The sequence below is a fragment of the Oncorhynchus mykiss genome, chromosome 12, assembly GCF_013265735.2.
Source record: "Oncorhynchus mykiss isolate Arlee chromosome 12, USDA_OmykA_1.1, whole genome shotgun sequence".
NCBI lineage: Eukaryota > Metazoa > Chordata > Actinopteri > Salmoniformes > Salmonidae > Oncorhynchus > Oncorhynchus mykiss.
In genome coordinates this window covers 12,743,013-12,760,635 of record NC_048576.1, presented here as the reverse complement: position 1 = coordinate 12,760,635, position 17,623 = coordinate 12,743,013, and the positions used below count along the sequence as shown (strand labels likewise).

The window sequence follows — 17,623 nt, the reverse complement described above, 5'->3', positions numbered from 1 at the left end:
CCATTCAGCCACAAGAGCATTAGTGAGGTCTGGCACTGATGTTGGGTGATTAGGCCTGGCTCACAGTCAGCGTTCCAATTCATTCCAAAGGTGTTCGATGGGGTTGAGGTCAGGGCTTTGTGCAGACCAGTAAAGTTCTTCCACACCGATCTCAACAAACCATTTCTGATTGGACCTCGCTTTGTGCACGGGTGCATTGTAATTCTGAAATTGCAAAGGGCCTTCACCAAGCTATTGCAACACATTTGGAAGCACAGAATAGTCTAGAAATGTTATTGTATGCTGTTGAGTTAAGATCTCCCTTCACTGGAACCTAGAGGCCTAGTCCGAACTATGAAAAACAGCCCCAGACCATTATTCATCCTCCACCAAACTTTACAGTTGGCACCATGTATTGGGCCAGCAGGGTCAAATAATAATCACAGTGGTTGTAGAGGGTGCAACAGGTCAGCACCTCAGGAGTAAATGTCAGTTGGCTCTTCATAACCGAGCGTTGAGAAACAGAGAGAGAGAGAGAGAGAGAGAGAGAGAGAGAGAGAGAGAGACAAACAGAGAGAGACACAGAGAGAGACACAGAGAGAGAGACAGACACAGAGAGAGAGACACACACGGATGGACGGCCAGGACAAGGTAGCACGTCCAGTGAACAGGTCTGGGCTCCCGCAGGTGGAACAGTTGAAACTGGAGCAGCAGCACGACTAAGTGGACTGGGGACAGCCAGGAGTCATCAGGCCAAGTAGTCCTAAAGCATGGTCCTCAGGTCCTCCGAGATCTATGACCACCTGTCAGCAACGGGTGTAGCTGAAATAGCAAAATCCACTAATTTGAGGGGGTGTCCACATACTTTTGCATATATTGTGTATTATACGAATTGGGTGCTGGACATCCACTAATTAATACATACCATACGAAATGCAACATATCAGACAGACAGCACTAGCAGTCTGTGGGCGAAGGTCTCACATGCAGGCAGCACTAGCAGTCTGTGGGCGAAGGTCTCACATGCAGGCAGCACTAACAGTCTGGCGGCGAAGGTCTCACATGCAGGCAGCACTAGCAGTCTGTGGGCGAAGGTCTCACATGCAGGCAGCACTAGCAGTCTGTGGGCGAAGGTCTCACATGCAGGCAGCACTAACAGTCTGGCGGCGAAGGCCTCACATGCAGGCAGCACTAACAGTCTGGCGGTGAAGGTCTCACATGCAGGCAGCACTAACAGTCTGGCGGCGAAGGTCTCACATGCAGGCAGCACTAACAGTCTGTGGGCGAAGGTCTCGCATGCAGGCAGCACTAGCAGTCTGTGGGCGAAGGTCTCACATGCAGGCAGCATTAACAGTCTGTGGGCGAAGGTCTCACATGCAGGCAGCACTAACAGTCTGTGGGCGAAGGCCTCACATGCAGGCAGCACTAACAGTCTGTGGGCGAAGGCCTCACATGCAGGCAGCACTAACAGTCTAAGGGTGGTCTCACATGAAGTGCTATATTCTGGTTGTCGGTACCTTAGAATGGCACACACACGATTGACACACACACGACTGACACACACATGATTGACACACACACACACACACACACACACACACACACACACACACACACACACACACACACACACACACACACACACACACACACACACACACACACACACACACACACACACAGGTGCACTTCTTCTGTATAGCCTTATTACTGTTTCCATCTCCTCTCTCACCTCTCTATCACCTCCTCCTCCCCACTGCCCAACACAGGAAGCACAGAGGTCTGTTTACACAGCTAGCTTCTAATGCATGCATCTCTGCATCTGCCCCGTGGAGCGGAACTGAACTGTGTCGGCTAGAGGAGAGGTTGGTTCCAGCTCTAGATCTCCAGTCAGTAGCTATCTTCCCCCCCAGCCAGTCAGTAGCTGTCTCCCCCCTCAGCCAGTCAGCCTGAAGTTGGACATCATCCCACCACCCCACATCCACAACATGAGCGGAAAACGGAAACTGAGTGAGTAGCCTACGATGTGTGTGTAGTACCACTTTAGTGTGTGTGTGTGTGTGTGTGTGTGTGTGTGTGTGTCTGTGTGTCTGTGTGTGTGTGTAAAGTGACAATTCACGTTTATCGTAAACTAAATGTACCTCTATTATGATTATGTCACGTTGGTGACAGGACAGCAGCGTTGTTTGACGAGCCACCTGCCATTCCTCTCACTAGTCTCACGCAAGTATAGCGATAGACAGTTTAGATAGACAACATATCTACAGTGTCTATGTCTTCATCTATCCTTTTAGGCTGACCTAGATAAGGCTTTCTCACTGATAAATAAATGAATAGGGACATGCTAAAAAATGCACTTCTCCTGATCTAGCCTGGTACAAGGAGGTGCTATAGCTTCTCCTGATCTAGCCTGCTACAAGGAGGTGCTATAGCTTCTCCTGATCTAGCCTGGTACAAGGAGGTGCTATAGCTTCTCCTGATCTAGCCTGCTACAAGGAGGTGCTATAGCTTCTCCTGATCTAGCCTGCTACAAGTAGATGCTATAGCTTCTCCTGATCTAGCCTGCTACAAGGAGGTGCTATAGCTTCTCCTGATCTAGCCTGCTACAAGGAGGTGCTATAGCTTCTCCTGATCTAGCCTGCTACAAGGAGGTGCTATAGCTTCTCCTGGTCTAGCCTGCTACAAGGAGGTGCTATAGCTTCTCCTGATCTAGCCTGCTACAAGGAGGTGCTATAGCTTCTCCTGATCTAGCCTGCTACAAGGAGGTGCTATAGCTTCTCCTGATCTAGCCTGCTACAAGGAGGTGCTATAGCTACACCATTACAATAACATGCGTCATGATGACTACAGACAAAAGTTTTAAAAAAGTAGTAGTGACTCAACACTATAGACATCATATACTGCATTGTAATGTATAGGTTATATATGATAGGTTATTATTGGTCCTAAGTCCTGACATATACCTCAGCCAGGTTTAATGGAGAACATTTCTGATGAGGTATATTTGTGTACTTCACTGAGGGGAAGAGAAGGTGGAAGTGTGAAAATACCGCACGCACGCGCGCACGCACGCACGCACGCACGCACGCACGCACGCACGCACGCACACACACACACACACACACACACACACACACACACACACACACACACACACACACACACACACACACCAACTGCAGCAGCAGCACACACAGGAAACTCTTCAGTTTCATCAGTTACCAGGTCCTCTTTGAATGTGCTCTTTACGTCACAGAGGAGAGATAGTAGGTAAGATATCACAGTTGCAAAAGTCATGGTACAAAATGATCCTTTACTGTGTGGCCAGTGCCTCTTTGAGGACAAAGTAAAGACCAACCCAGTAGTTTCTTTCTCATCCTCCTGTTCGCAGTACAGCACTGGCTGCCCTGTTCTGTCCATGTCTGTTTAATATTTAACACTGCTGGTTCTGTAACTATCAGAGTCTTCTCAGTTATGGTCTGGACAGAAACACAAGAGTCTAGAGAAAGTTCAGAGAACAACGGTTATTACTGTGAAAGCTAGTAGCCTACTGTAGCCTACCTTTCTGAAATCACAGGTATCCAAAAGCAGGCAAAGCCTCCCTTTTTTTGCTCAATAAGAAGAGCATACAGTGTAACATATACAGTCCCTTCAGAGAGTTTTCACACTCCTTGACTTATTCCACATTTTGTTGTGTTTCAGCCTGAATTCAAAATCGATTAAATGTGTTTTTTCTTTTCTTCTCACCCATCCACAAACAATAACCCATAATGACAAATAGAAAACATGTTTTTAGAAATTTTAGTAAATGTATTGAAAATGAAACACAGAAATAACTAGTTTCCATGTTGAGGGAGAGGTTGTTGTCCTGGCACCACATGGCCAGGTCTCTGACCTCCTTCTAAAAGGCTGTCTCGTCATTGTCGGTGATCAGGCCTACCACTGTTGTGTCATCGGCAAATTTAATGATGGTGTTGGAGTCGTGCAGTCATGAGTGAACAGGGAGTACAGGAGGGGGCTGAGCACGCACCCCTGAGGGGCCCCTGTGTTGAGGATCAGCATGGAGGATGTGTTGTTACCTACCCTTACCACCTGGGGGGCGGCCCGTCAGGAAGTCCAGGATCCAGTTGCAGAGGGAGATGTTTAGTCACAGGGTCCTTGGCTTAGTGATGAGCTTTGAGGGTACTACAGTGTTGCACACTGAGCTGTAGTCAATAAATAGCATTCTCACAAAGGTGTTCCTTTTGTCCAGGTGGGAAAGGGCAGTGTGGAGTGCAATAGAGACTGCATCATCTGTGGATCAGTTGGGGTGGTATGCAAATTGGAGTGGATCTAGGGTTTCTGGGATGATGGTGTTGATGTGAGCCATGACCAGACTTTCAAAGCACTTCATGTCTACAGACGTAAGTGCTATGGGTCGGTATTCATTTAGGCAGGTCACCTTAGTGTTCTTGGGCACAGGCACTTTGGTGGTCTGCTTAAAAAATGTTGGTATTATTGACTCGTCAGGGGAGAGATTGAAAATGTCAATGAAGACACTTGCTAATTGGTCAGCGCATGCTTGCATTACACATCCTGGTAATCCGTCTGGCCCTGCTGCCTTGTAAATGTTGACCTGTTTTAAGGTCTTACTCACATTGGCTGCGGAGTGCGTCATCACACAGTCTTCCGGTACAGCTGGTGCTCTCATGCATGTTTCAGGGTTATTTGCCTCGAAGCGAGCATATAAGTAGTTTAGCTCGTCCAGTAGGCTCGTGTCATTGGGAAGCTCTCGGCTGTGCTTCCCTTTGTAGTCTGTAATAGTTTCAAGCCCTGCCACATCCGACGAGCGTCAGAGCCGGTGTAGTACGACTCGATCTTAGCCGTGTATTGACGCTGTTTGTATGTGTTGGGTACAGAGATGGGGTAGTCATTCAAAAATCATGTTAAACACTATTATTACACACAGAGTGAGTCCATGCTACTTTTTATGTGACATGTTATGCAAATCTTACTCATTAACTTATTTAGGCTTGCCATAACAAAGGGGTTGAATCCCCCAAAAATGAACATGATTCCACTTTGACATTTTATGGGGTATTGTGTGTCGGCCAGTAAAAAAAGAGAATATTATCCATTTGAAATGCAGGCTGTAACACAACGAAATGTGGAAAACGCAAGGGGTGTGAATCAGTGGCGGTTCTAGACCATTTCAACTGGGGGGGCCAAGCTGGGGCCAGTTATACTGTTAGAGGGACCAGTTACATTAGACGTTACTGTTGTCGTATCGCTTTCTTCACTGCCTCCCCAGAACTGCCACTGGTGTGAATACTTTCTGAAGGCACTGTACTAGGCATGCATTCCCCACCACCAATGCATAATCGTCATCAGTACTGACTCAGTCTCAACTGTTGCTGCTCCCTACAAACTAAATAGGTCTTCTATCTTAGAACATTATCGTCCTCAATATTCAATAATTGAATTTAAAGCCCCCATGCAATCTTTAAAATGTTATTTTTAAATCATCACTGTATGTTTAATAAATCACTGTGTATGTTTACTTCATGAAAATATGTTTTATAATTTCCCTACCTGAGCCTCCTTTTGCCATTGTAATGCTCAGTCTGATCATGTGGGCGTGTTGATACAAATGTAAATATATTTACATATACAGCCCCGAATGGCAGATAGGATCGTAGACTCTAGAGCCTACCCTGCTTACCCCTTCAAAGTAGAAGGTTACATATGCAAATTAAAGTTGACTGCTCATTGGTCAGAATAATCATATCAGATTATGATGTCATGCTGTGGGCCAAAAACTCCATCCCACCTGAACAGGCTGAAATTCCAGTAATTATTTCCACCAATTTTTTCCTCTTACACTAAAAGGACATTCGCAATTTCAGATTGTTAGTTATTTCGACCTCACAGTGTGGAAATATCTGTCCAAAAAAACCTGTAAAAATAAGTTGTCTCATACCCCCTCAGAGAAGTTGTTTCCATTCCTGCCCAGTGTTTATATATTGTTCCCCTGAGGGGCTGTTCTGGATCTTACACCAACTCTGAATCTGACCATGTTACATTGTTAACTTTGAACAGCTGGAGTTCTATAAAAAAGAACCAGGCTTTCACCTGCAATCCAACAACCCAGCCCAGGGGGTCAATACATTACATTCCAAACATTCTAGAACACACTCAACATTCTAGAACACACTCAACATTCTAGAACACTTAAAACAGTTTATGTGACAAAATTAAACAAAACAGACTATACAAAAGAGAACAGACAAATTACTAAGAGAATACCAGGGTATTACTGTAAATGTATGACACATTGTCTGTCTGTCTCTCCCCCTCCCTCAACAGGTTTCAAGTGGTTTGGGAGTCTCTCCAACCTATCCTTTCGTCGTGGATCATCGTCAGACAAATCTCCCTCCAAGTCTGACGGGGGCAGAGCTCTGGATGTGGTATCCTCCCCCGACGCCGCGGAGACGTCTGTTGACGACATGGATATGACTCGTCCGCGCACCTCCAGCTACGCCCGCTCCAGCGACAACTACACCCACATGGGCACCTTGCCCCGCCTCCTCCTCAGGAAGAGAGACAAGAGTGGGAATTCTGTGAAAGGAGGAACCAAGAAGGAGGCGGGGCTGGGCAGGAGTCAGAGCCAGCGGCCGGGAGGGGACCATGTCTGTAGCTCTCCCCTTCTCACAGCTCTATCTAGCAAGCCTGGCTCCAGACAGGACGAGCCTGGCACCAGACAGGACGAGCCTCGCTCACCTCTATCCAGCCAGGCTGGTCCTGGTCCAAAGACCCAACAGGCCCAGGGGCTGCCTCCCATCCCCAGAGGGGGATCACTCAGTAGAAGTAAACACAAATACCCACACGCTCACTGTGAGGAAGGAAAACCACAGACAAGTCAACTAATGTCAGCTCAGGCTGTGGGGTCTGCTTCCTCCTCTACTACCTCGTCACTTGTCTGTGATGACGTCCCTGAAGGAAACACAGTCACCACTGATCAGGGTGTTCCATCTCCAGATACAGCATCAACTGGTGGGGCCAGAAGGAATCTTCCTTCTGTTCCTGGTCAGTCAGTTTCAGTGTCCTCACAGAGCCAGGTGAACATTCAGACAGAAGAGCCATCTCCAACCCCTAAGGTTCCTAAGAAATCCCTGCCTGGGACCCAGGTCACCCAGCATTGTGAGGAGAGCTTCCCCAGGGAGAGAGCTGATAAACTAGGGACAGACAGTAACTCCAGCTCCCTGCCTGAGACGGCCTCCTGTGGTTCTAGTGGAAGAGACCTTCAGAGGGAAACTCATCCTGGTGAACCTGTGAACAGGTGAGAGTAAACATTTCTTGAATTTCAACCAAAACTGCCATTGTGGGATGTGATAAAACTGCTCCACTGTTTGTAATGCAGCTCAGCACAATCAGTATCCCTGATTGGTTACTTTCTCATAGATAGAAGCTTCTATGAGAGGGAGGGAAAGCATGACTAATTTGAGTTAGCCCATTCTTCAAGGAGTCCAACCTGAAGATCTGTGTCTAATGATGTACAGTGCCTCTGTGTGGATGCCTCTGTGTGGATGCCTTTGTGTGGATGCCTCTGTGTGGATGCCTCTGTGTGGATGCCTCTGTGTGGATGCCTCTGTGTGGATGCCTCTGTGTGGATGCCTCTGTGTGGATGCCTCTGTGTGGATGCCTCTGTGTGGATGCCTCTGCGCAGACAGACTGATGACCATAGTTTGTTTATGAAGGTCACAGACTGTAAAATGTCAGAAGTAAGCTCCCCTGGCCTTTAAAAGAAAATAGTGTGCCTGACTTGGAAAAAGTCAAGGGGTCTGAATATTTTCTGAATGCACTGTACCTACTTATTAACTAAATTAACAAAAGGTTTTCTTACTTTACAAAAATACATTTAACAATATTTTAAGACAATTAAATACTCTACCAACAAAAAAGCTGTTCAAATTATAAATGTGAGTATATCCCTTAAGGCATTTGTGTAATGTGTTATTGTACCCTCTAGCCCTGCCAATAGCCTAGTGCCGCCCTAGCCCAACTGTCCTTTGTATACTAATTACATATTAAATCAAATGTTTGTTTTTTTTAATTAAGAAAGATTTGCTAAATAAACTCAAGATAGAATAGTAACACAATAAAATAACAATAATACACAAGGTACCAGTAGAGTCCATTTGCAGGGGTACTGGTTCATCGAGGTACATGAGGTACATGCCTAGGGCTCTGGCAGTCATGAAATGTCATCAGCCGGTGATTGTCAAGCAAATAACTGCTGGTCTCACAGTAATTGACCGTTAATTAACATAGACACATTAAGCTGCAAGCCGGTAAAACACAACAGCACAGAGCATTCGCTCCTTCGCTCCCACCCGACTATTGCCCCACGAGGAAGTAGCAAGATATTGGCTACACTATCAGGCCAGGGTGATAGCTAAAGCACAAAAAATGTAAAGTACCAAATTCGCTCACCACTGGGTCTGCGTCACACCAAACGGCATCATCATAGACACAGGGAATTTTCAATTTCAGTTCCTCCACCTCAACACTTAACGACACCCCAGTAACCACTCCTTTCAAAGGCACCCTGCTCCGGAGAGCAAAGCAAGTCACAGGTCTTGTCACTAGTCGCGTGACGTGAATCTCCCTGCTCCACCTGGACAGAAGAAACACATACAACTGGGAAATGTGAACATTGCTACCCATGATGGTTCTCTTTTGGAACATGTTCCCAACAATAAATACCTTGGAATTTGGTTAGATGACAATCTCTCTTCTAAAACTTTTTTATAGAAATAAATCTTGACTGTCATCACAGCACAGAAAGGAAATTGAACAGGCCACTTTTATGTCAGTGCTTGATTATGGGGATGTTTTATACAGTTGAAGTCCGAAGTTTACATACACTTAGGTTGGAGTCATTAAAACTCGTTTTTCAACCACTCCACAAATTTCTTCTTAACAAACTATAGTTTCGGCAAGTCGGTTAGGACATCTACTTTGTGCATGACACAAGTAATTTGTCCAACAATTGTTTACTGATTATTTCACTTATAAGTCACTGTATCACAATTCTAGTGGGTCAGTTTACAACATACACTAAGTTGACTGTGCCTTTAAACAGCTTGGAAAATTCCAGAAAATGATGTCATAGCTTTAGAAGCTTCTGATAGGCTAATTGACAACATTTGAGTCAATTGGAGGTGTACCTGTGGATGTGTTTCAAGGCCTACCTTCAAACTCAGTGCCTCTTTGCTTGACATCATGGGAAAATCAAAAGAAATCAGGCAAGACCTCAGAAAAACAATTGTAGACCTCCACAAGTCTGGTTCATCCTTGGGAGCAATTTCCAAACACCTGAAGGTACCACATTCATCTGTACAAACAATAATACGCAAGTTTAACACCATGGGACCACGCAGCCGTCATACCGCTCAGGATGGAGACGCATTCTGTCTCCTAGAGATGAACGTACTTTAGTGCGAAAGGTAGCAGATCAATCCCAGAACAACAGCAAATGACCTTGTGAAGATGCTGGAGGAAACAGGTACAAAAGTATCTATATCCACAGTAAAACGAGTCCTATATTGACATAACCTGAAAGGCCGCTCAGCAAGGAAGAAGCCACTGCTCCAAATCCGCCATAAAAAAGACAGACAATGGTTTGCAACTGCACAGGGGGACAAATATCATACTTTTTGGAGAAATATCCTCTGGTCTGATGAAACAAAAATAGAACTGTTTGGCCGTAATGACCATCGTTATGTTTGGAGGAAAAAGGGCCGAAGAACACCATCCCAACCATGAAGCACGGGGGTGGCAGCATCATGTTGTGGGGTGCTTTTCTGCAGGAGGGACTGGTCCAGGTCACAAAATAGATGGATTCATGAGGAATGAAAATTATGTGGATATATTGAAGCAACATCTCAAGACGTGAGTCAGGAAGTTAAAGCTTGGTCGCAAATGGGTCTTCCAAATGGACAATGACCCCAAGCATGCTTCCAAAGGTGTGGCAAAATAGCTTAAGGACAACAAAGTCAAGGTATTGGAGTGGCTATCGCAAAGCCCTGACCTCCACCATATAGAAAAAGTGTGGGCAGAACTGAAAAAGTGTGTGCAAGCAAGGAGGCCTTACAAACCTGACTCAGTTACACCAGCTCTGTCAGGAGGAATGGGACAAAATTCACAAAAACTTATTGTGGGAAGCTTGTGGAAGGCTACCCGAAACATTTGACCCAAGTTAAACAATTTAAAGGCAATGCTACCAAATGTTAATTGAGTGTATGTAAACTTCTGACCCACTAGGAATGTGATGAAAGAAATAAAAGCTGAAATAAATCATTCTCTCCTATTATTCTGACATTTCACATTCTTAAAATAAAGTGGTGATCCTGACTGACCTAAGACAGGAAACGTTTACTAGGATTAAATGTCAGGAATTGTGAAAAACTGAGTTTAAATGTATTTGGCTAAGGTGTATGTAAACTTCTGACTTCAACTGTATAAGCATGGATCAGCATCAGTACTGAAGAAATTAGATGCAGTGTATCATGCAGCGTTGCGCTTTGTTACTGGTGCAAACTTTTGCTTTTCACATCATTGCCTTTTGTACACTTCAGTTGGCTGGGACTCGCTGACTTTGAGAAGGACCAGGCACGGGTTGATATTTGTTTATAAAGCTGTCTTACAGAAACGTCCTAATTATCTTAACTCAACAATCCAGTGGTCAAACAGTATTTATCAGACTCGGTCACAGGACATGCTAGTGCTAGAGATGCCCCGGATTCACTCGGAGTTAGGTAAAACAGCTGTCACGCTGGTATAAAGGATTTGGAGACAGGCGCAGGAACACACAATAAGGTTTTATAATACACCCAAAACAAACATGTATACAAAAACACTGGGCTGAACCCAAACAAAAGAGCGAAGGTAAACCTCGTTGAACGACACGGTACGATGCCGTGTATATATAAAGCACGCAGCATAACAGCTGCACCAACGCATAGGTACTCACACCACCAACGGACATGGGAACAATAACCGACAAAGACAGAGGGAAAAGAGGGCACAAATATAACATACTGATCAGGGGAAATGGGAACCAGGTGTGTGTAATCAGACAAGACAGTCCGGGGTTGATGATAATGAATCCCGTTCAGTGAAGCCTAGAAGCCAGTGACGTAGACCTCCGGAACTGGTGAACAGAATGAGCAGCAGCACGGGGGGATCTGTGACAACGGCATTTGAATATCATGCTCCACACTCATGGAATGAATTGCAGCGAGAACGCCAGTTAGATGTTTTGGTGCCTTTAAGACAGTTTAAATGTACATTACATTAACTTTTTATTATAAACTGTGATTATTTTTTTGTAACGTGTGTTTTTCTTATAGCAGTTTATTTATTTTAATCGTTTTAATATCCATCTTGTACTTTATATATGTTTTGATTTTGTTTGGTTTTAAATTCTTATTAATTGCTGTGTTGTTTTTATTGTTGTATCACAGGGCCCAACTGTAAAAGAGACTCTGTCTCAGGTTGTTCCCCTGTTTAAATAAAGGTTAATAAACATAAAATCATCAGAAGTCCACTTGAACCTTCTCCGATTTGAACAGTACCCAACTTATGTTCCACCCAGCCTGAGACTACATATGGATCAGCCAAAAAGGCATGGATCCACTTTCTCCAAAAATGTCACTCCCACTGGGCCCGAATCATCATTTGCATGACCATCAGGGCGAAGCTCGGACTCGGAGGTCTTCACCACACCTGCCACCACAGGTCATTCATCATCACTCTCGTCAAGTTAAATTTGCTAACCATCAGAGACAGCAGGATACGGTTTGTACTTGGCTCTTCTCCTTCTTCCTAACTGTCTATAAGACCGTCTATCCGTTCACCACACTCATGCTGTGCCTTCATCCACTGTATTGCTTGCAGAGCTTGCACTGATGGTGTTTCTCCAAAACTGAACTTCTGTTCCTTAGCCCAATTTACAAGTCTGGCCTCTCCATGCTTCTCTTCTATCTCTGGCCTCTCCATGCTTCTCTTCTATCTCTGGCCTCTCCATGCTTCTCTTCTATCTCTGGCCTCTCCATGCTTCTCTTCTATCTCTGGCCTCTCCATGCTTCTCTTCTATCTCTGGCCTCTCCATGCTTCTCTTCTATCTTTGGCCTCTCCATGCTTCTTTTCTATCTCTGGCCTCTCCATGCTTCTCTTCTATCTCTGGCCTCTCCATGCTTCTCTTCTATCTCTGGCCTCCATGCTTCTCTTCTATCTCTGGCCTCTCCATGATTCTCTTCCATCTCTGGCTTCTCCATGCTTCTCTTCTATCTCTGGCCTCTCCATGCTTCTCTTCTATCTCTGGCCTCTCCATGCTTCTCTTCTATCTCTGGCCTCTCCATGCTTCTCTTCTATCTCTGGCCTCTCCATGCTTCTCTTCTATCTCTGGCCTCTCCATGCTTCTCTTCTATCTCTGGCCTCTCCATTCTTCTCTTCTCTTCTATCTCTATCCTCTCCATGCTTCTCTTCTATCTCTGGCCCCTCCATGCTTCTCTTCTATCTCTGGCCTCACCATGCTTCTCTTCTATCTCTATCCTCTCACTGCTTCTCTTCTATCTCTGGCCTCCATGCTTCTCTTCTATCTCTGGCCTCTCCATGCTTCTCTTCTATCTCTGGCCTCCATGCTTCCCTTCTATCTCTATCCTCTCCATGCTTCTCTTCTATCTCTGGCCCCTCCATGCTTCTCTTCTATCTCTGGCCTCTCCATGCTTCTCTTCTATCTCTATCCTCTCCATGCTTCTCTTCTATCTCTGGTCTCTCCATGCTTCTCTTCTATCTCTGGCCTCTCCATGCTACTCTTCTATCTCTGGCCTCCATGCTTCCCTTCTATCTCTGGCCTCTCCATGATTCTCTTCTATCTCTGGCCTCTCCATGCTTCTCTTCTATCTCTGGCCTCTCCATGATTCTCTTCTATCTCTATCCTCTCCATGCTACTCTTCTATCTCTGGTCTCTCCATGCTTCTCTTCTATCTCTGGCCTCTCCATGCTACTCTTCTATCTCTGGCCTCTCCATGCTTCTCTTCTATCTCTGGCCTCTCCATGCTTATCTTCTATCTCTGGCCTCTCCATGCATCTCTTCTATCTCTGGCCTCTCCATGCTTATCTTCTATCTCTATCCTCTCCATGCTTCTCTTCTATTGTTACAGCTTCTTCATGAAGATTCTCGTTATCCAGGACCCATGTCTCCCAGCGATGAGGTGCCAGCTTCAATTCCAAGTCTATAGTTCTGAACTTCCGTCTTCACTAAATACAGCGATATCATTGGTTCATTTACTCACCCAAATCCATTCAAAGGGATATCATTGGTTTGTTTATGCATCGGAATCCATTCGTCTCCACTCGACTCTCAACTGCGCGACATAAATCATCAATTTGGACACCAGGCGTGTCCATATAGCCAAAGATGATGGATATACTGACCAGTTACATGTCTCTCTATCCAAACAATGGGAGTCAGTGTCCACAAAGCAGCACGGCGTGCTGTCTCGCTCCCGCCGATCCTTTGTTTGGATTGGGGGGATACATCTCATTATTGGGCTCCCGAGTGGTGCAGCAGTCTAAGGCACTGCATCTCAGTGCTAGAGGTGTCACTACAGACACCCTGGTTCGAATCCAGGCTGTATAACAACTGGCACAATGGCAGACCAATAGGGCAGCGCACAATTGGCCCAGTGTTGTCTGGGTTTGGCCGGCGTAGGCTGTCATTGTAAATAATACTTTTTTTCTTAACTTATTGCCTGTTAAATGAAGGTTAAATACAAAATGGTGATCCTTTTTTGAATATTCGATCAGGGTTGTTGACGTCAACCACCTGCATTCAATGGAGAGAGATGATATGCTACTAGCCTCACCATGAATATGCATAGCCATCTCTAGACAACTCCGATATAACTTTTTTTCTCAAGGTTGCCGGGATGTCAAGTATCCTACTTATATCAGTGTACCAGTAACAACTTAAGCATTACAAAACGTATATTAGATAAAATAAACCTCACGTAGCAAATAAGAAATTCATTTTTTTGTTGACCAAATTCGACACTCTCATTGAACTCCATACAAAAACTCCTTGCTTGGTGGGCAAAACAACGAAAAGACGCCACCTGCTGGAGGGAGACAGATTTTCTGCTGAGTTGGGCCTGTCTCTTCCTCTCTGGTATAGTCTCGCCCGATTTAAAGGGTGCTGTCGTCTTGAACATCCGCTGTTCACTATTCAAACCCGATTTAAACGGCCGATCACTTGCAGAAGGTTCCCGGGGAAAAGAGGAAGAGAAAGTTTAGGAGTTGATTCGTGTACAGCTGAACTCTTCGCGAACCATGGTTGGGTGAGAACAACTCTTTATTTGTTTTAGAAGTCTATGACATCGCCTCATTTCTGTGATTTATATGCAAGGCTGTTGAATACATTATTTGGTCATTAGGCTAGACACAGAATCAACCTGTGTTCATAAAGTGTATTTTTGTTTTGTTTTACTGGTGAGCTAATGTGGCTCATGTCACAGTGGTTTCAGAGCGAAGACGCTAATATTTGTGTCAACTCTTTGGAATTGTAATCTGTAGGTGTCACTGAGTAGGCTGATACCCATTTCATACTCTTCGTAGATAAGGCTGTACATGTGCATAATTATGGATGCCCCCAACGCAATTATGCAGTCTAATAAATCCACAGTGGGATTAGAAATTAGTTTATTGTCAAATGAATTACTTATTGTATTTATTTAAGTTATATAACAACATTCCAAACTTGTTGACCATTATCCAGTCCAAATGTTTCCGTTTGGATCAGTTTCAATTGTGGACGTTTATTTTGAAGGCGAACTGTGAATTCAACAATTGTTTACATTATAATTATATATATATATATATATATATATAGGATAACAGAGAACACATTTGTGTCATGAGTTTACATGTTGATATTTGGTTAGTGTGATATGTTGTATGTGTTGTAAATATATATATATATATATATATATATATATATATATATATATATATATATATATATATATATATATATATATATATAATTATAATGTAAACAATTGTTGAATATATATATATATATATATATATATATTTACAACATACAACATATCACACTAACCAAATATCAACATGTAAACTCATGACACAAATGTGTTCTCTGTTATCCTATATATATATATATATATAATTATAATGTAAACAATTGTTGAATATATATATATATATATATATATATATTTACAACACATACAACATACAACATATCACACTAACCAAATATCAACATGTAAACTCATGACACAAATGTGTTCTCTGTTATCCTATTTTCACTCGATGGCACATCTCTATACTTTTCTTTCATTGCATATTACATTTTCATCCTAACAAAACATAACAATGTTCCATGCCGTATATGGCGAAATGTAAAGAACAATAAATAAATAGCTCATTAATATAATGAAGTAGGAGTCATGATCAAATTGCCAGCAGTTTCTCGTTATATATATTATTTGTATAACATTACATTTTATTGATTGGTGTAATGATTTTGTATCTTTCATTTGGTATCAGTACACATGATTAGTATTAATCACAAATGATAAATAACATATATTCACCCCTGTTTTCATTCACTACAAGACAGTAACTTCAAATTTGGCCTTTAACACTCCATTTACATTTGCAATAGTTTTCCCAAATTTGACAGTGTTCATTGACAGTCTTTGTCTCTGTCTCTCTGTGTCTCTGTCTCTCTGTGTCTCTGTCTCTCTGTGTCTCTGTCTCTCTGTGTCTCTGTCTAAAAGTGTTCATTGACAGTCTTTGTCTCTGTCTCTCTGTGTCTCTGTCTCTCTGTGTCTCTGTCTCTCTGTGTCTCTGTCTCTCTGTGTCTCTGTCTAAAAGTGTTCATTGACAGTCTTTGTCTCTGTCTCTCTGTGTCTCTGTCTAAAAGGATCATGCAATAAAATGACCCTTTTAGCAATGAGAGTTCGTGACTAGAGCATGGAAGCGTCTGGTGTATTTTCTGGGAGGTTCATTTCTAGCAAGATAAAGGCTTCATATGTGTGTAATGCGTTTTCTATTGCTCCTTGAAGTACAGACAATAGTACACTATTGTGGCTAATCCTTATTGTGGCGACTGTAGCTTCACACAGGTTGTTTGGTGTAGGTGTCTTTCTGTCTGTCTGTCTGTGTGTATGTATGCATGCATGTGTTCATGCATGTTTATCTGTCATTGACACTGTATGAGAGAGAGAGGAAACATGGGGTTGTGGCCATTAGGAAAAATGTGTTTCTTCTTGCTCTCCCAGAACAATAGGTCTTTATGTTCTATTCCTTATAACACAACTTACTGGAATACATTTGTCAATAATATCTGTTGGAAAAGGGTTTGGTTATTCCAACACTAATACCTGCTTGTTAACAAGGTCAAAGAGGTCTCTTTCAGACTGATTCAGAAGTATTACCTAAAGTAGGAAATCATTCAAATCAACATTAACTGTATTTTTTGTGTTGAGCATTCGGAAACTGTTTTGATTTCATTTTGGCACCATCTACATGTAAAGAGATTATGGAAAGATATTTCTATTTTTTTTAAATAATTCTTTATATTCTTGATTACTTTTGCTGTTGTTTATGTGAGAATGTGTTGCTCGGTTTCCTTGATTATAATAAGGATCAAGTAAAACAATCTTACCTCTTAAATGTAATTGTGCTAATGGCAAAAGGTCTGATTTATAAAATGTCAATTGACTAATAAAAATCCCAGTGTTCCTTGTTTTCTATAAGGACTTCTAGCAGTACATTAAGACCAGTCTACATTCTTCCAATAAGAAAGCTGCTAAAATTATCAATACGTGTGTGTCAATTAAGGTCTCTGTATAATGTGTCATTTGTTGTACTCCCTAGCATATATGTTGTCTGTCTGTTTATATACTTCCTGTATGTATACTGGTGTTTTCTGAAATAATATATATATACAGTGCCTTGCGAAAGTATTCGGCCCCTTTGAACTTTGCGACCTTTTGCCACATTTCAGGCTTCAAACATAAAGATATAAAACTGTATTTTTTTGTGAAGAATCAACAACAAGTGGGACACAATCATGAAGTGGAACGACATTTATTGGATATTTCAAACTTTTTTAACAAATCAAAAACTGAAAAATTGGGCGTGCAAAATTATTCAGCCCCTTTACTTTCAGTGCAGCAAACTCTCTCCAGAAGTTCAGTGAGGATCTCTGAATTATCCAATGTTGACCTAAATGACTAATGATGATAAATACAATCCACCTGTGTGTAATCAAGTCTCCGTATAAATGCACCTGCACTGTGATAGTCTCAGAGGTCCGTCAAAAGCGCAGAGAGCATCATGAAGAACACGGAACACACCAGGCAAGTCCGAGATACTGTTGTGAAGAAGTTTAAAGCCGGATTTGGATACAAAAAGATTTCCCAAGCTTTAAACATCCCAAGGAGCACTGTGCAAGCGATAATATTGAAATGGAAGGAGTATCAGACCACTGCAAATCTACCAAGACCTGGCCGTCCCTCTAAACTTTCAGCTCATACAAGGAGAAGACTGATCAGAGATGCAGCCA

General features: G+C 43.1%; 1 protein-coding gene across 2 annotated transcripts in view; it reads left to right on the top strand.

The window, feature by feature from the left end:
* Positions 1-1,760: 1,760 nt before the first annotated feature.
* The window catches only part of LOC110536786 (SH2 domain-containing protein 3C-like), a 117,949-nt gene continuing 102,086 nt past the window's right edge, over positions 1,761-17,623 (top strand). Inside the window, exons 1-2 of one of the 2 annotated variants that reach the window (XM_036936941.1) lie at positions 1,761-1,989; positions 6,325-7,297. In XM_036936941.1, coding sequence (XP_036792836.1) covers positions 1,968-1,989; positions 6,325-7,297 — 995 coding nt within the window. In that variant the 5' untranslated portion in view covers positions 1,761-1,967. Of the gene's footprint in view, positions 1,990-6,324; positions 7,298-13,650; positions 14,364-17,623 lie in introns of those variants that run through there. The other variant, XM_036936944.1, reaches the window with a different exon arrangement.